Source organism: Struthio camelus, chromosome 1 (assembly GCF_040807025.1).
Source record: "Struthio camelus isolate bStrCam1 chromosome 1, bStrCam1.hap1, whole genome shotgun sequence".
Taxonomy (NCBI): domain Eukaryota; kingdom Metazoa; phylum Chordata; class Aves; order Struthioniformes; family Struthionidae; genus Struthio; species Struthio camelus.
This window is the reverse complement of record NC_090942.1, coordinates 61,708,268-61,727,755: the sequence shown is the minus strand read 5'-3', so window position 1 is coordinate 61,727,755 and position 19,488 is coordinate 61,708,268. Positions and strand designations below refer to the sequence as shown.

The window sequence follows — 19,488 nt, the reverse complement described above, 5'->3', positions numbered from 1 at the left end:
GGGCTCTGTTTAATCTTTCCTAAATAGTTCTGGCGTTTGTCTTTTTGTTTGTTTTAAATCCAATAATCTAGTAAGACTGAAAAAAGTTTCTGAGACTTTTAAAGATCTATTTTGTCAGTCCTTGAACACAAACTACAGTAAGCAGTCTGGGGAGCAGATTGTACTTTGTAGTTCGTGAAGGGCAGTCTTCGCTCGATAAATGAATGCTGCCTTAAAAAAAACATTTTTTTATATATATTTTTCCCCCCATTCATCTCCCCTCAGCCCCTGCCAAAGTCCTGACTTCATTAATTTGTTTTTATTTACAGTATTTAGCAAAGATGCATATGATAAACAGATATCAAATCAATAATAATTTTAGGTGCCCGAAGAGATGTTGTAAGAGGCTTGATTTTTTTTTTTTTTTTAATTTATTTTTCTTTCAGGCAATCATAGCACCAGCTCTAAAAACTAGGTCTCCTCTGAGGTGTTCCAGACTGGCTGGTCACGAGTTTCTGGTTGCCTCTGAAAACTACCTAAAGCTTCCTTCCCTAATTTGCTAACTCACAAATCACTGGGAGCATTATGTAAGGCTATGCTAATTTTGCCAGTTCTGTCTTCTAGGCTGCAGGTTGTGAGTGCTGGTCATGGTCATGAATCTGGGTAAAAAGTGATCCATGAGAGAGAGAGGAGGAAGAAAACACTACAGAAAATCTGGTGATAAGCGTCAGCCCTGCTGGTGGTTTGCTGTTTGTGAATTGAAATGTTTTCTCTTCTGCAGGGGTGTGTGGACTGATTGTTCCTCAGGAGGACATGCCATTTTGTGATACAGGAATCTGTCCAGATATCATAATGAACCCTCATGGCTTCCCATCGCGTATGACGGTCAGTGGTTACGTTATGATTAAAGGGGCAGTGTCCCTCCGTAGAGCAAGTGGAGGGGATTAGCCAGAAGAAATTAAAAGAAGTTTGAAATGCACAGTTGCTCTGAAAATATTCTCCAGTCATCATGCCACGTGCTTTTGCTCTCTTAGGAGTATTCAGCAATCTGTTTTGTATGATTCAAAACATCCTACTATAAAAGGAATAGGGATGTGGGCTGTTTGTTCATCACATTCGTGTCGTTCTGCGTTAAACTAGTACTTCAGTTGTATTCTTTCCACGTGAAAGTTTCTTTCTCTCCCTCCTTGTTCTGTATTGACCATGTTGCTGTACTATTAAGCAGATTGGGGCAAATTGCATGAGGTGCAGGGTGGAAAGGAGTTTTAATGCAGTTCTAGAGCTGCATAACTTCTTAACGTTACATACTATTGCCTGGAATTAATGCAAGTGTTTGTACCTGTACTGCAGAGTCGCACTAAATACATCACAGCTTGGCCTTTATGTGGAACTTCTGTTTTTTTCATATAGTCTCTGATCTTTTTTTCTTCGTTAGCTTTTCCCTTTTTGTTCCCCCTTGTGCTGTCTAGCATGTCAATCTTTGGAGAGCAGAAGGCCACACCGGATCCTGCTCACTGTCCAGGATGGGGTTGCCTAACTCTGGACCTTGAAGAGGTTTCCAGACCCTGCCATGTGTCTGGTTTTCGCTCCTTCACACAAGAGCGCTCCCTGTTCTCCTTGGGTTTTCTCCGCTCCTCCCACTGCGTGCGGTAGCCCAGGCTGCCATCGCCCAGGCGCTTTGCGTTGCTAACTTGTGCTGTAACTGATCCAGAGGTGTGCCGAGCAGGCTGATGCCTTCCCACCCTGCCAGGTGCGCGTGCACTCTGTGTTCAGCTGCATCTCTTTGGCCAGGCCAGCAGGTAACAGCGCATCCTGCCCCTGGGCTGCTAGGCAGGCTTCGGGGGCCATGTCCTGGGCAGGGCTAGAGCAGGGGCCTCGGCAAGAGGGCGAGGAACGAGCAAGTTTTTCCCCACTGGAATAGGTGCTGCAGCCATATGGAGGATGGTACGTTTTTCAAGTCCAGGAGCTGTTTGACAAGGGAGAGGTGCATATTGGGGAAGGTAGCGCTCCCTGTTAACTCCGTTTGTCTTTGCGCAGGTAGGAAAGTTAATTGAACTCTTGGCTGGAAAGGCTGGGGTCCTAGATGGCAGATTTCACTACGGAACAGCTTTTGGAGGCAGTAAAGTTAAGGATGTGTGCGAAGATCTTATTCGCCATGGTTATAACTACCTAGGGAAGGACTACGTAACATCTGGTATCACTGGGTAAGAATCTACTGCATCATTTTAAATGTTTCAGGGGAGTGCGAAAATCCTGTTGAGACACATCTGAAAAATCTTCTTATGCCTCAGAGCTCAGGAACTTTCTCTTACTGACAAGCCGCTCTGTGAGATGGAGTGAAGGGGCTAAAAAAGGGGCACTTCTCTCTCTCCTTTTCCACATTTTAAGAATTATTGGTATTTTTTGCATGACTGCAATATGTGAATTGCCCTCATAATACATATCAAAATCTCACAACTTCTGCTTCATGGAAAAAAAAAATAAAATCGAGGTTTTCTTTTTGAGAGATTGTAAATAATGTCAAGTTTCTGTTGGAAGTAATTTTTATATACACTGCCAATCAGATTAGCTTTTTCTTACTGACTATTAAGAGGACTGTAAAATACGAATTTGGAGGCAGGTGTCTGTTCCTTGGGAATATTTTGTGTGCGCCTTTTTTTTTTTTTTTTTTTTTCCGCCTTCCACTGATTACACAATGATTCAGTCTGGCATAATACTCTTAATCTGCAAACTTCCTGCTGTGTTGATCAGACTGGCTTCTGAGACATGGAGTTCAAAGAACGTAAGATAGTTTAGGAACAGGAAAAGGCCATATGGCTCCACATGCCTGCCCTTCCAAAATGTATCTTAATCCTACATTCCTGCTATTTTTATTATCCTCCCAGTCCCCTTTTTCTCTATGAACAAGCTTAGGTCTCTCTTGTACTTCTTTCATACTTTTTATTTTAATTGCTTTTCCTACTAATTTGTTCCATATGTTGTTTATCTTTAATAGATATGATTTTATTTTCTCTACCCACTCCATATTCCATAAATTTTGTATGAACTCTCCTTGTGTTTGAAATACTTTCTGTTGATATGCTATGGTAATTTTTAACAAATTTGACTAATCTCCTCTCCTTGGGAGAATAAAATCATCTTGCTAAAATCCCCTTTTTCCCCTGCCCCAAACTTAAACTTTGGCATACCCTGCCTAGACACTTTGCTTCAGGATAGCGGTAGGCAGAAAAGTATTCTTGCAATAAAATTTCATATGTTTGATTCATTTGTGAAGGTAAATATGTGTGAAAGTTTGCAAATTCTAAAAGTCTAGTTATATTTTATTATTTGCATAGCTGCACAGCTTTTAGAATAGCCCTAGCTCATGTCAGTAATGACTGAATGGAACATGCAATTCTGTAGTCTCCTATTTGTTTTTACATTGGACATATATTTTTAAAAATAAATCCAAGGGCAGTGCTGAGTTTGGCTGTATTAAATGTAGTATTTCTTAGTGCTGAAGGTGGTAGCTGGGAAATGACTGAGTGCTTTCACCTGTTGATCTGATTGTCTGATCTTCAGCCATTGTCGGATCTTCAGATGCATATACTGCTCTTAAAGCTGGGGGGGTTTGAAACACAAGTCTTTAGCCATTACTCCAGCTCCTGGAATGGAGTAACACCTTCCCATGCTGGTTACAGATATTCTTGAGCTGATACAACTGGGTAAACATGGTTCTTGAGAGCTCTCCTTCCCTTTTCCTCCCCCTCTTTACCCCTGTTAGGCTGAGCGCCCAGTGCCCGCTCGGGCGGAGGTTTTTGTCCTGTGGGTACAGCTGCTGAGCAGGCTGCCCACCTGCGACAGCCCCTGTGCTACGCTTTGGCACTGCAGGGGCCTGCACTGATGTGCCACCACTCAGGGAAGGCTTTCACCAGTGTTAGTCTTCCGTTATGCTTCAGAGTGGTGCGTAGGGAGAATTAGCAGATATCATTTGAGACACTTTGGTTTTCAAACATTTCCAACATTTGCAGGCTTTATTGGTTGCTGATGACACACACCACTGAAACAGCGCTGCACAGACGAAGGAGGGACTGAAGTGGTGCCTGTAGGTGCAGCAGTGTGTCTGCACAGCATGCGATATGAGTTCAGGAGCTCATTCCTTGCTAGGATGGATATAGCAGTATGTGATGCTGGAAGTACCACTCCTCTGTTCGGAAAGGTTCTCTCTAGGATTTTCAGACTGATTGCCCTGAAAGCCCAAACACATTTTTCCAGAACCCACGATTCCCAGATTGTTTCAATTCCTCCTATCCACAACCCTTTCTTCTCCCTTAAAGTAAATATATGCTAACTGTAATTTTTTTTTTTTTAATTCCTTCAGGGAGCCTTTGGAAGCATATATCTATTTTGGTCCTGTCTATTACCAGAAGCTAAAGCACATGGTGTTGGATAAAATGCATGCAAGAGCTCGAGGACCCAGAGCAGTGCTTACCAGGTACTGTTTGTTACAGGCTAAGTGTAAAGTGCTTAGTGTACACTGAGAAGTGTGCTCAACAGACAGAGGGGTACACAACAAAATTTGTTTACCTTTTGATACTTAAAGCAAAATGCTGTTACCTTTTAATACACTATTAAAGAGCAAAAGCTCTCACAGTAGCCTGTGGTAAGAGATTGTTCTGAATAACCAGGCATGCTCAATATGGTCCAAAACTGTGTTTGCTTCTCTGCGTTCTGTTAGCAGTTGTTAAAAATATCACCTCTTGATTCATGGTGTATGCTCTGACCCTTTCCTGTCAAGTTGCTCATTATCATAGGTGTTTTAGGAGGATTTTTTTTTCCTTTAACAGTAGTACTTTTACAAAATCAGGGATGAGTAGAAAGAAGAACTTCCTTTTAATATTTCAGCATCCTTTGGTACTGATCAGTTAATATTAATGTAGCCCATGCATGTTAAGGCAAAGCAAACTCATTGTCTCCAGTATAGTGCAAACAAGCATTAAAATGACGTGTGTCCCTGGTATACTTGCACTTTGCCACGCAGACTCTTCCATTCAGCTCTTAAAACCTGATTTTCTGAAGGAGCATTAGAGTTGTATGTAGCAGTCCACAGTTCTCATCCAATTCTATGCAGGAGAATGGCCCTTTTACGCTGATGAAGTGCAAAATTTACACCAAAGGCAATAATAGATCTCCATTTTTATTTACCCAGTTAAAGAAGTGTCCTGAGTTCCTTCAGAGTCATAATCATTGCACAAAGTCTGACTTGGCTGTCATCTTCAATAAAAAGGTAGATGAACAGGCTGATGTCTTCTGGTGTCAAATTCTGAAGTCAAGCTGGTGTTCTCCAAGTAATAATATGCATGCTCCTGGAGGTGTTACTCCTGTTTCTGGACCTTTGAGGCACCTGCAATGTTCTGCTTCCATTGATGTTACTTACCTTTTCTCCTTAAAGCCAAAACAGCTTTTTGGCTGTTAGCTCTATGGTTGCTTGCGCTGTTGTTCTAAACTGCCGACATTCCTGCTCGCAAGAAAGAGTTCAGTGGCACAGGCTTTGCTTTGAGGAGGCCTCTAGTGGATCACTTTTTCCTCCTCTCTTCATCACAGTAGGATTATTTGTGTTTTCTCCAAATCTTGCCAAAAAGTTAACTGCCAGCTAGTCTTGAGTATTCTGTCAAATCTTATTCTAAATTTCCTTTTCTTGTTGTTCTGGACTATCATGTACTCCTGCTGCATGGTGGTACTCTTCTTTTTGACTTGTTCATGTAAATTTATGATCAGTCCCTTTTGTACTGTATTTGACATGTATGCACAAGGTCATGTTTGTCTCATCCTTCCCTGTAATAAGCACGATTTATATTGTTAACTTTTCTTCACATCATAATTTACTTTTTATGCCTCTGTGGTCCCGTGCTGATCCAATTCTCTTGCCTTGTCTGCCTATATAACAAATTAGAAAGGCTGTTCTCTTAATAGGTCTAGCTTCCAGTTTTGTTGGTGCACTGTTAAGAGAACGGAGGGGCAGTACCAGTCTCCACTGTACCCGATTAAAAAAGCATCTTTCCTTTTTTGCTTTTCATTGCATGTTTCCTATATCCTTTGGCTTTCAAACCGCATATTTTCTCTAGGATAGACTGAAGTTGTCTCACAGTTTCCAAGGAAGTAATTACTAATCAATGGTTGAACTGGGAGAGAAAGTATGAGAAGTTTTTGTAATTCTTGTCTGGACTTTTCCATCAACAACATTAAGAAGAATAAACATAGCACAACCATCATTTCTCTGCCACAGCTGCTTACCAATTTCAGAAATAAGTGATGGTCCCAACTAATTGGTTGGCTGCTCCATTTTTGGTTCTTCAGTGTGTTAGTCACAGTATTGGCCCTTCATATGAAAATGAAAACTTGACATCTCAGCTAATAGTGCATGCAGTTGGTTTAGTGGAGCTGCTAGCTTACCTACATCTCTTGATCTGCTTTCATATTGCCTCCCCAGCTTCTTTTCAACTGCTTAGAGCTGTTGAATTTAAATGAAACCTAAATCCCCAGTCAAGGTAATGCTAGTATGTAAAGGTGAAGGTAGTGTGATTTCCCCCACCCCGTCCTTTCTTTAAATTCTTTGTTCTAGTCAGTAGCATCATGCTTGGTAGCCAGGGCTCTTTATTTGACTTTGAGGAAAGCTAGTGGATGTTTAATTTTTGGTGCCTCTTGACAAGTCTTTTAAGAATTTTCTTTTTTTATCCTGAGCTAATTAAACTTGTGTAACTGCCATTGCCTCTTCTGAGAGGCTAGCCGGCTTTGCCAGCTTTCATATTCACTACTGTTTTATCATCCACAACGCTTCCTGGAGAGTAGATTGTCTGTAACAGTTTTTTGATTGTTAAAAGTAATCCTGTAACCACTTCCACTGTGGGATTTAACAGTTATTGTCTTGAAATGCGTTTTATTATCTATCAAGTGTACTTTAACTGACAGCAAAGCTCTCTTTTAATCTGGAATGAGGCAGAAGACTTGAGTTCCTTGAACAGCGCTGATTCTAAATGCTGTTCTGATTAGAACAAGACTTTGTAGTATTGGAAAGCAGCACTCTTGTTAACACAGTCAAAAACGACCAGGATGTCAGCCTCTGAACTGAGGTTTGTTAAATTTAATGCAGTACTTAATTTTATTTTGCCATGAGTAGTCCCTAATTAATTTAAAACTTGTTTCGATACATGGTGTCGTCAGATGCACAGTCCTGCTAAATCTCTTTAATACGTAAACCACTTTTAGTTTTCCTTCCAGGAGATCAATATAAGCTCTTTTGTTTGTTCTCTGCATGCGTAGCTGTTGCAATGGTGGTTGTCAGAGTTGCCACCTGCATGCCTTTTGAGCTTATTAGATGTGCCAGTTCCTACTGTACTACAAAGAAACGATGTGATGAAGCTGGTCAGGGCTCTCTGTGCTCTGGGACTGTGGGAGCATAGTGTTTTGTCCTCCTGTCACACAGGGCTTTTCTAGGTAGCATCCCACCTTTTGGAGATCAGCGTTTCAGCCAAAGACTCCTTTTGGAGCTTAGCTACTGGTTTTTCCTAACAGGCACAAAGGAGTTCCGCTGAACCCTACAAGGACTGCTTTTAACTCATGGGGGTAGACTATTTTTCCCTCCACTGGCCAATGAATAAGGAACAAGGCCGTAAGTTCAACCCGCTGTTCTTCCAGACAATGTAGCATTAGTGCCAATAAATTCTTAATGTGCCTAAAATCACTGAAGTTAATTGTTTTATTCTTTTTCTAAATGCAAAGTTAATAGTATCAGTATCACACGCCTTAGTTTTTTACTTAAAGAAGCAATTTGTTTTATTTAGCATTCAAGAATTTTAAGGTCTGGTTATCTTGTTTTTTTGAAATATGGAAACTATCTGGGTTCTGAGATGTTCCCAATCTTATTTTCAAGACTCTCTGTTTTTTTGTCTTCAGTATGTTATATTTAGAATAAAGAATGGAAGTAGTTGCCCAGGGCAACAGCTACAGTGTATGCGTGTATAGAGGAAAAGGGAAAACACAAATGCTTTATAAATACTGTTTTAACATTTTAAACAATCTTTGGAGTGAGGAATTTTCAAACTCATGTGAGCTGGCCAAAAGTTCCATAGACTTAAGGAACATAAGATAGAATCTTTTCAAAGGCTAAACTCAATATTGCAATGTTTGATGCTTTAGAAAACTACTTTTGGGGGAAGGAGTTTTGTTTGTTTGTTTGTTTTTGTTTTTTTGGGGTATTTTTTTAGTGAGGTCATTTTGATACTCAGTGGGAGTTAAACACTTAAGAGCTTAAGGTTGATTTTTTTGTTTTTGTGGATTTTTAATGGGATTTCAGCTACCTTAGAAATCTTTGTCCTGTATCTGTTGGAAGGTCCATGGAATATCAGCTCTTCCAAGGACTGGAGTCAAGAGCCCATATTTTTTCCCAAGAGGTCTTACCTTCCCTTAGCTGGATTGATACTTTATTTGGGGATCACCTTTTTAAAGATATTTTGGAGTTTCATCTTATGGAACAGTACCTGGTGACACTTTTGAAAACAGACTTGTGCATTTAACTAATATTACAGAAGTCAGTTGGTAGAAGGAACTTGGACACTTCTAACAGTGCAGCAGATATCTGTATTGTTGGAGGCCTCCAGTGCTTCTAAAATCTGCCTCTTGGGACTTCACAAGATAAACTACATTCACCACATGGTTAGTCCTTTAAAGCAGTATCTGACCAGTGATGGTGCCGTCACCCATGTGTGGGAGGACCAGGAAGTTTAATCAGGATGTAAACAACTTCTATCCATTCTCCTGACAGCAAGAAAAAGGTAACCCCTATGAAAAGGGCTGTTTGAATTATAAGCAGATTAGTTTTAAGGTTCCAGCATGGTCAGAGTAAAAAAAATCCCCCTTCCCTCCCAAAAATGCAAATACAACTTGTATCTTCAGAAGGTCAGTTTGGCCTGGTAAGTAGTTGTATTTTTTTACACTTATTTCAGAAGATTATTAGATGTTGAAGGTTTTTTTAAGTCCTATTTTTTGTGAGCTGTAATAAGTTGGCAGGAACTGCAGTATATTTAGTAAGTTTAGCAAATATGGTAGTTTGAAACAGCATAAACAAAATATACTCTGAAAGCTGTAGGCCAGGTCCATCATTAGATACTCTAGGTGCTTTACACTGCTCCAGGTACCAAAACAGCACATAAACATTGGGTTTCACCGGCCAGTGAAGCCACTTATGATTACCAATACCAATTTTTTCCTTCTCTCTGCTATCATGCTTCAGTATATAAAGACTGAAGTATTTAATAAAATGCATGCAATATATTCATGCTTCAGGAATTTAAGATTTTTTTTGTTTCATAGTTGACTTTGTAATATTTGCCACCTAAATACTGCTGCACCGTGCTAGTACATGAGAGCAAAATGAATACTGGCTCTACAACAAAGCCAAACAGTGGTGTCAGAAGTAAGAACGTTAGTAAGTTTTAACCTTGTGACCAACAAAATCAAAAGATTGGCTTAAACAGTCATGATATTATTAAAAAATAAATTGTACCTTGGCTTTTTATCTCAAAGTCTTCAGGGTCTACTTATATTCCTTTGTTAAAGTTTTCTTATAGTACATGAGGACAAGAAATCTTTTCCAGACAAGAAATGAGACTAGTTTGTTTTGAGGACCTAGAGAACCAGAAAAGTTTACAACACTGAAATCAATCTGTTAACCATCAAAAAGACATTAACAAAATAAACTACATAAGTGTTATTTTTTGAAAAGTGTGTAGAGCTTCAATAATGAGTTAGTATATGCACACTGGAAAAGGGAGCAATTAATCATGCTAACTACTCGTGCTGCTTTGTTTTGGAACTCTCTCGCAGATCAGATAAGGTCCTCGTTTAACATCAAACTTGGTCTGTCTCAGTTGCAGTTCACCTGGAAACTTTCGTTAACCAGTGAATACTGTTTCATGTAGTTAGCAACAGAATATGACTGTCTCATCAAAACAGAGCACCGAATCTATATCCGGGCATATGGTTACTAGATACAATTGCGTTCTTGGATACTCTTTTGTTTTCACTTGTTCAGGTGTACTCTATGATGTACAGAGTTGTGGCCCTGACACTGCAGGTGTGACTCTCAGAACTGCATCATACTGCTAGTGCAGGAGCAAAGATGTATTGCTTAAACTTGAATAATGTATTTGCTAGAGCAGCAACACTTGTTTGTGGATCATTCTTGTCCATTGATACTATATATTCCTACAATCTGAAGGAAGGTATTCCTAGCATTGCAGAACGTGTTCTGGAATACTTACTGTATTTTTCAAATCCTTATTTCAAAGGCAACCCACTGAAGGTCGATCCCGTGATGGTGGTTTACGTCTGGGAGAGATGGAACGAGATTGTTTGATAGGTTATGGAGCCAGCATGCTTTTACTGGAGAGACTGATGATTTCAAGTGATGCCTTTGAAGTGGATGTTTGTGGGCAGTGTGGCTTGCTGGGATACTCTGGCTGGTAAGTTGTCTAATCGTAATGCTTTTTGTAAATCATGGTGTCCCCTCCTCACTTTGTGCATGTGTCAGATGTGCCCATACTTTCAAGAAAGCTCTGTGAATCTAAGGTGTATAAAGCAAACCAAGACAGAGTAAATGTGCCTCTGTTTGATAGAACTTTGCCCTTGGTTGTAGTGCTTCTCAGCTTTAAAGAGCCCTTCAGATACTAGTTAACAATCTCATGTACCTTAATCACAACCAATGTCAAAATTCAAAAATGATATTTGGGGAACTGGTGACAGGAGACAGAGTTCTGTTATTAGTATGTTCCTTTTGATCTGATTGAGTGTGAGACTAAAGTAAGTTTGTAGTTGATGGGCTAGGCATCTCTCCTGATGTGGAGAATAGGTGTTGTCTTCCACAGCCAGCTATGCTCATGGGAGAGGTTACCTCTGCTGCGCCTCTTGCCTCTCTCCCCGTCCCTGCAGGGGATTAGCAAACCCCTGGAATAGCCTGCTGGTGCTACTTAAAAGTAATGTTCCCTAATCTGCCTCAGGCGGAGTGAATCATGTCCATTTAAACAGTTCAAGTCACCTTGCCAATTTTGCCAGGGCCCAGTTAAGTAGCACTGGTGCAAATTGCTCCGTAAGCTGTTCACTGGGGCTGTGACCTCTGTGAGAAAGGCAATGATAAACAGCTGGGACCAGTAACGTTTTCTGGATTGTCCAGCTATCTCAATAATAAAGAATGCCCCAGGCCTGAAGTAAAGTGAGATTTCAGCAGATGTAGGATGAAATTTGGAATTTCTGATCTCAGTCAACTCCCAAGTATCAGTGCCTCATTCTACAGTTGTTGGCAGTTCAATTAACACCAGGCCAGCACTGGAATGAACCTTTCTTTCCTAGAGGCTTAGCCACATCAGGTTGATGTGCCAACTTAACTCACTGATTAAAACTACCACAACTCCACTGGTGTGGAAGCACCCCTAAATCAATGTGAGTGCATTAAACTGATGTCGCATAATATAATTACAAACCAATTTACAGTATGTTTAGCGTATAAGATGGACTCCGATGAGTTTGTGTTAACATGCCCTGCTGCACTGATCTAGTGCTAGAGTAAATGTGTATATGCGTAAACTTTTGCAAGCACTTGCAGCCTTGCTCCGACTCCTTTTCAGACCATCTGGAAGAAGGCTGGCCCCAAACAGGGAGCTTAGTGGCCCTGCTTGATCTAGCGAGTCCTGCCCTCACAACAGATTCTTGCCGTACTGCACATATCCACAGAGTTTATTCTTGATCATGACTGCCCTTTCTTATGAGTCCTTTCTCACCCAGGATGTGTCCATGTGAGCACAACATTGTTTTAGCTGCAATGACACAGCTTTTGGTCTGGGGCTGGCTGGCATCCAGCAAACTAAAAACGCACAGCAGAGCAAACTTAACTGAAGCCTAGCCCTTTAAACTGAAGATAATTGGTCTGGGGACAAAGGCTTGAGGCTGTATTTGTGTGGCAGGACAACGAAGGGCAACTCCTGGTTGCCAATTGTAGGTAGCTACAGCTATAGGTACAATGAAGATTGATATCTACAAGTATTGTGTGTCACTAACCAAAGTTAATATCTTCTGTATCAACAAAAAACTTTCTATATGTATTTTTAAGTGGAACAGATATCTTTATAGGAATGTTTCACTTTTTTTAAAGGATTTAGAGACGGGCGTCTGTCCTTCCATGTTTTTCCTACTGTGCTGTGTAGTTTAGCATTTCTTTTTTAAATGCTTCTCCAGGCTTTTTTCAAATCATTTCAGTCAGCAGCTCATGTCCTTGGCTGCTAAGAATTTGCCCACTGTAGTTCTGCCTGTCTTCTCCAGCCCTCCCGCAAACTTTAACAGTCACTGTTTTCTGCACTGGAAACACACAGTAAACATACTTTCCTAAGCAGCAGACTTAGCTGTTACTTTGCAGAATCTCTGCAACTATGGTATGCCTCCACTGCACAGATATGGTTTGCTTCTTTGGGAACAAGGTTTTCTTTTTCAGAGAAGTTATACCTACAGTTTCTAGCTAAGAAAAGACTTACATGCACTAAGTTTTCCAGTGTGTGCAGCAACTCCTGTTTTTATTTTAAAAATGCCGTCTTTCTTCCTTGAAGAGAGGAACTAAGCCTACTAGATACTCCACAGCTGCATCTCCAAGCAGTGTCGTTGTCTCCACACTGCTTCCGTGCATGCTAGACATCCTGAATTCTTGATAGGTCTGGCTTTGTTGTGCAGGCACCTCCAGTGCCACATAGATCTTTTGAAGGCAATAGTAATCCATATGTATCCCACCAAATGAATGTTTTCTTCTAACGATATCCTTTTTGTAAGATTTCTGGACCTTATTTTCACCTGCAGTCACAATGTAGATGGTTAAGAGCCCATAATGTTAGATGCAGTGTAGGTGTACTAAATTTACCCAGTTAAGTTATGGGTACAATAATGACTGTTTTTGCATCCATTCCAGGAATAATTGCAATAAAAATTAAGTGCACTGAATGTGAATATACTTTCAGAAGTAATCAAGAAGGTCCATTTGTAAGCTTGTTCAGAGGTCAACTAGTTTTTAAATATCATGGAGTCCCATTTGAAAATGATGAAGTAATTTGAATGTGGATTTGGAGAAATCAAGTCCTGTGTTTGCTGCTCTAATAGCTGAGAGAGATCAAGTTATCTCCATACTTTATAGATGCCTCAGTATGTTTTGTGTTTGTGGTTTCCCTTCCGAGGGAAATGTTCTCAGACTCCTTAAAGAGTGTTGCTGGCTCAGGTTTTTTTCTCAAGTCTTTGTGGTGCCTGTAAAGCTGACAGATTATGTCTTTGCAGGACAGAAGTCAGTTAAAGGAGAACTGGACTCTCCTCCGTATTTGGCACAGGGAGATTACTTTTCTTCTCTGGAGATCTTCCAGCCTGAACTATAAAATCCTTCAAGTCTAAACTCTTAGCGCCAAAAAAAAAAAAAAAAAAAGAATTGTGGACTGGTTGTGAGAATAGACAAAAACCCAATCATCTATCTTCAAAAAAGGGGAAACTAGCAACTAGCTGTGTCACTGTCATGAAGTCTTCTGACATCAGATCAGAAATAAGTCCAGGTTAGGCACAGATCTTTCCTATTATAATATTGCATGTAGAACCTCAAAAGGCTGAAGAGAGAGAGTGAGCAGAGAAGAATGAGAGAAGAAAGCAACACCTCCTGCTTTCTAGTTCTCCAGCTGTGGCATTCATAATCACATGTACACTGCTTTCTTTGACTGCTCCCCTCCCAAATGCCTTTTGCTTTGTAGTAATACAAAACAAGGAGCTCCTCTTGGAAGCATTGGACAGATGCACCAATCAGAGAAACACCTGCCTGACTGGAAATTCAGTTGGTTTCTGACCAACTGCCTTGTGCCAAAGAAACTAATCTCTAGACTAGCTAATGATCTTGTCATCTTACTCTCTGTGAGTTCTAAGCTAGTACTAAGTTTATCTTCTACAGTTTCTCCATGTAGTGGGAGCATGAAACTAGATGCCAAAACTATGTGGAGATCATCAGATCTAATTATGGACTTTGCTCTTAACTATCTTCTCTCTACAGTAATTTAGAGATGCTGTATTCAAAGTTACCCTGTAGCTTGCTAGAAATACACTACTCTTACTAGAAGATAGGAAAGCTTGTTTGTGTGCTCTTTAGAGGTGAGGGGATGTTTTGTTTTAGCCACACAGAAAAACAGACTTGTGAAGGGGATAGGAATTTATAAGATACAAAGTTCTTGCAAGTTTTGTGAAGTTGACCTGGAGTGCCATGACTGAGGGAAGAAAAAAGCAGCAGTGTGAGCTCGTTATGAGTTACTCTAGTATTTATGGCAGGGGAAAGACTAGAAAATTGGGGGGGAGAGATCCACTTATAAATACCTCAAAAGAACATTGTTTGAAACTTGCAGCATCTTCAGTGTCAGTATCAGTGTATTAGGAGAGGCAGGAAATTGGACTTTATTCACTCTGGCGCTTGGAGAGAGATTTTTCTGTGATACAATGAAGTATGCAAGTTAAAAGTAGTGCCTATTTTCAGCTTCTTGATGGAAAAGTGGCAGCTAACCTTTCTGGCCTTGGTCGGATCCTTCTTCTGAATTGCATGACTTCTGACCAAAAATAGTGTATCCTGTTTGTATGCTGAGAGCAGCAGCAGTTCTGTTTCTTATGGAGCAGAAGTGCAGACAGAGGTAGGTGAACAAGTGTGTAAGCCAGGGGAGAGTCAAGGCCTACTCTGTATATACTGCCATGGTTGGTGATTTTTAGTTAGACATTGCCCTACTCGTGTTTAGGCAATAATTTTTTTTTTTTTTTGAGTCCTGGTTTTCTTGAATGTGTATGTGCTGTATGTAACAAGTGAGGCCTCCTTCTGATCCGAGTCTCTTAAAGCTACTGCAATGCAAGCAGCAGCTAATGGAAGTTGTCTGAAAGAAAGCACACCTTAAGTCAAACAACCAACCACTCTGTGTGAAGCACTGCATTAAAAATACTGTCATAGAGATGTGGCTTAATTTTTTGACAAGATCTTGGCTTTAAGAGCAGTCCTTAAAAAATTTTCAGAGACCAGATGAGGTGAGGGTACCTTGAAGAAAATTAGAAATTTGAAAATTAGAAATAGTATTCATTTTATTTTTAAGGTGTTTCTAATCAAAGTATTCCTATTTTTGAAGTTTCTAACAAAGTTTAATCACTTTTTTAAAATAACCGTAAAAGAAACTTCTCTCAGACAAGGCCAGACATTTGTGCAAGTTAATGATGTGAAAAGCTGTCTGATGTGTGAGAGTAATCAATAATAGGTAGTTTCAGCTAAGTGATATAACATGCGGTGTCTATCATTAGCTGAAAGAAGTGGCCCTATAATGAGCATCACAATAGAAACCAAGTCATTAGAGAAACTCAGAACTTCTAAACTGGCCTTTTCAGTGATTCTGGCATTTATAAGACATTGCTGTGAGAAACCATTTAGTAACATATTGTTTGGTGGCTAGCATTAAGGGCATTTGTCTGGGAGGAGGGATTTATCTGGCAACTGTAACAGGGACAGTAACAACAACACATCAGTGTTGGGGCCTGACGTGGTTCTTCCACAGGGGAAGGGGACTGTTGTGGCAGCAACAGAATTTGTCTCAGTGAAAAATACAGTAAAAACTTACTATAAGATATTATGGCAAATTCTTCCAACTTTCCTATTGTACATGGTGCTCAGTGGCAGGACTCCACTAAATGCAATGAGCAGGATTCAGTCCTTTTATGATGACAAGATGAGAGGTTAGTCAGATCTATGGAGTCTGAGCGTTTTAAAATCTGCAGGCACAAAACTGTTGTCTCTTGTCCAGATTCAACCCTGGTGCTGTTATCTCTTCCTGTCCAGTATCAAATCTAGGACCAAACAGAGTCCTTCAGGTATTTCAGTTTCTGTGATATGTGTTTGACAGTGACTCCTGATTTGCACCTATCGTACCTTAACCTTTCTGGGTGATCACCCATCCAAGTACAATACTTTTCAAAACCGAGACAGGGAATGTACAGAAGAATGAGGAAATAAATGTTAATTTTCCATCTTCTTATAAGAACGATTTTTAATTCCCTTTGTGTGTTCATGGAGTAAGAAATAAAATCATTTAATGTAAGGAGTTGTTACTGCCAATCAATTTGTAAGTCCCAGGACTAGAAAGACGGCTGAGTGACTAGCCTATCTATTCCTTACATGGTCAAAGTTGTATCTGTTTGACAAAGAAAACTCTCCCCCAGAATTCCAAGATCATGTCATTATTTGAGTAAAAAGCGCAAAGAATATGCGCTGAAGTGGTTTCACTGGTTTCCCATCTTGACTGAAGCTTTGGCTGTTTGCACACAAGGACTTAAGGAGAGAGATGCCCCTTCCTGAGCTAGGAATACGAATTTATTTGGGGCAGTATGATAGTAAAAAGTGAAATTGTATATGAGGGGAAAAAAAAAAACAAATATGACCTTTCTTTCTTCCTGCCTCTCTCTTGTGACTGTACGTAAATGAAACCTGGAACATTAACCACGTTTTCAGAATACTTGATTGTGTTCACCTCCTTTTTCTTGTTATGCAGTGCTGAATCTTGTGTTGGCACTTGTGGGTGGCAAAGGGGGACTCAGTCCTACTAGCTGCTGAGTATTGGCTCTTCTCCAAGAAAAGTGCAGGTTTAACATTAAGATCCTATTGACTTCAGTCAAATTATGTAAAGGCTTACAGTTATGACTTGCTTAAGTGCTAAAACATGTCTCAAGCACTCAGCACCTTCTCGAGCTGAGCCCCGTGTTTAAATGCTGGTAGACAAAGAAAGCAGTGAATGGTGGCAACTGTTCTTTTCTGCAGAGCTTTATTTATGCATCAACTCTGACCTTCTTTTGGTTTGTTTCCATAGGTGCCACTACTGCAAGTCATCGTGTCACGTGTCTTCTCTGCGCATACCTTATGCCTGTAAACTCTTATTCCAAGAACTGCAGTCAATGAATATCATACCTCGGCTAAAACTAGCCAAATACAATGAATGAGCAAGAAGAAATTAAAATCCAGCATAACTGGAAGATATTTTGGTGAATGGGAATAAAACCACCTGAACGGGTAGAAGGGAGATACAAGACACTTGTATGAAGTCTTTCTTGCATCTTTTGCCTGTTTTAAGTCGACAGGCGAGACTGTCAGTAAGAGCAATCCTGAAGCTTTGATTAGCCTGAGAGAACAGGATGTGTGGGCATTGTGGGATAAGGCCATGATCCAGCAGAGCACATGCATAACTTTCAAACATGTGATAACCCCATGCTTGGTTTCACTAAGTGGAACGGGGGCTTGAGCCGAGCTTAAGTGCACATCTTATTCATATAGGTTAAAATCATGTTTTCCAGACCAGTGGAATATGGAAGACTAATAAATGTTTTAAATAATACTGCCTGAATGTATGTGCTAATGGCTGTAGAAGGATGGTAAAGACTTCTTAAAATCTTTTAAAACATTTTCTTATTCCTTAAGCATTTTCTTAAGCATTGTTAAAGCATTAAGATTTTGTTAAGTATTATCTGGTTTAGAAAAATGAAAGAATACTTTCTAGAGAACTTTAAATGGGTCATTTTGAGAGGGATTTGAATATGCAGGTGAAGGTGCATTTGTGTGAAAGCTGTGGTGTGATTATAGTCAGTGTGTCTTCAGTTAAACATATTCCGTTTCCATGAAGTTCAAGAGAGGTGACTGCATGTGCGCTAAATGCAGGGTACAGCTTACAGATAACCATTAAATTCCATTTGAGTTTAGCAGTTCTAGTAACGTGCTGGCTCCAAGCCCTGAAAAGACAGGCTGCAAACACTACAGACACTGATGTACACTCTCCTAGGACTTTAGAATTTTTTAAAATACGGGGCTAGCCAAAGCTTTAAAAATATACTATAAAGAACAACCAGTCCTCCACTGACAGTGAAGCAGGGTTGAAAAACCTTAAAGGATTTAGAAAGAGAACAGCTGAACTTTTTATGAGATATAAGGCCTAAAGCTAAAGCAGTGGATGAACTAAGAGTTCACTTAGTACCATACAGATCACTTGAGCCCTTACTCAGCAAAGCACATGGTTAACTCTTTAAGCACAGTAGTAGTCCCACTGAGGTCAAGATGAAGTATGTGCATGTTCAGTTGCTCTCTGATTCCTCAAATGGCTGAATAGTGCATGCCAGTCCCGACACTGTTTTTGCAGTCAGGTTGCTGCTATTTGTTCTGCTGCTTAGGAAGCACAGATGTGTATCAGCCCTCAAGAATTACTGAATAGGTCTGCTTTCTAAGCTGTCATCAAAATGCTTAAACTAGTAGCTTTGTGTCTGGGCTTACAAACCAAGTTCGAAGGGGCAGACTTTAGTCCAGCTGTGAAAAATGGAGAGTAATGACAATACAGATACTTAGAACAGCACATTTGGATTGGAAAAAGCTCTTGAGGCATCCCTTCCAGGATCTGAATGGCTCAGCGCTATTAATAAAGACTTAATGACAGAATTATGTACAGCAACTGTTGCCAAACTGGAGGAAGAGGTTAACCAAAAGCCCCAACCAAATCAATGAACTTTGCTTTGCTCCCTGAGACTGCCACACTGAGGCTCAGGTGCACCACCAGAGGGAGTGAGCCTCAAAGGCTGCAGCCTACCAGTGGGGGAGAGTTTTGACCTGGATCTAGAACACCTTATCCTAAGGGTAGTTTCCTTGCTAGCTAGTCCTCTCTCAGCAGTCCCCTAGGTTAGAAAGTCTGAGCTACAGTTCATGCAGGACATCAAAGACTAAGCAATGGGTAAAATGACAGCTGCAGAAATTTAAGTAGACGCAGAAGAGGATGAGGAGCAAAAGGAGTGTGCTCATGACTCATCCTGTTGAGAAAGCCGTTTTTTTGTGCAACCCTGAAGGGATAACTTTGCAGCTGGTTTACCTCAAGCTGTTGAAAGCATGGCAATAGCTTTTGAGTAGGTTTTGTGAGAGCAGGTGAAGGAAATCATCTGAAGTAGCTGAAGGTAAAGAAAAGGACAACCTTAGCAGTGATGGACGCAGTAGAACACAGAAACTAGACGTGTCTGGCAGTGAGGATCATCCCCTATTTACTATTCTGGTGATGTCTACATCAGTTTCATTCACACATCATTGCTGTCCTACCTAAGCCTGTGCATACACAGCTGGCATATGTGAGTGTAGATTTGCGTTGACACTGCCTGTCTCTCTTCAAGAGGCTACCTGTGTTCCATCTCTGGTATTAGCAATAGAATAAGCATTACAAAACCAGCAGAAGAAACTGAAAGAACAGTTATGGACTCCTGGAATATGGTAGTCAGAGTGGTAATTCAAAGAAGTAACCTATTGCAACCAGAAGAAAGGATGACACACGGACTGAAGGGGTAAAGTACGTTCTCAGAACCCTAACGTTGTTACACTGCTTTGTTCTGGTGAGCCTCATCTTTGCAGTCCTTTGAATTATCCACGTAGCCAAA

The 19,488-nt window shown here is 40.4% G+C and overlaps 1 protein-coding gene across 3 annotated transcripts in view; it reads left to right on the top strand.

The window, feature by feature from the left end:
- The window catches only part of POLR3B (RNA polymerase III subunit B), an 87,423-nt gene extending 70,000 nt beyond the window's left edge, over nucleotides 1-17,423 (top strand). For all 3 annotated transcript variants that reach the window (XM_068943992.1, XM_068943983.1, XM_009680017.2), the window contains 5 exons: nucleotides 761-864; nucleotides 2,017-2,183; nucleotides 4,340-4,453; nucleotides 10,305-10,478; nucleotides 16,902-17,423. In XM_068943992.1, coding sequence (XP_068800093.1) covers nucleotides 761-864; nucleotides 2,017-2,183; nucleotides 4,340-4,453; nucleotides 10,305-10,478; nucleotides 16,902-17,031 — 689 coding nt within the window. In that variant the 3' untranslated portion in view covers nucleotides 17,032-17,423. The remainder of the gene's footprint in view (nucleotides 1-760; nucleotides 865-2,016; nucleotides 2,184-4,339; nucleotides 4,454-10,304; nucleotides 10,479-16,901) is intronic.
- The last annotated feature ends 2,065 nt before the right edge of the window (nucleotides 17,424-19,488 follow it).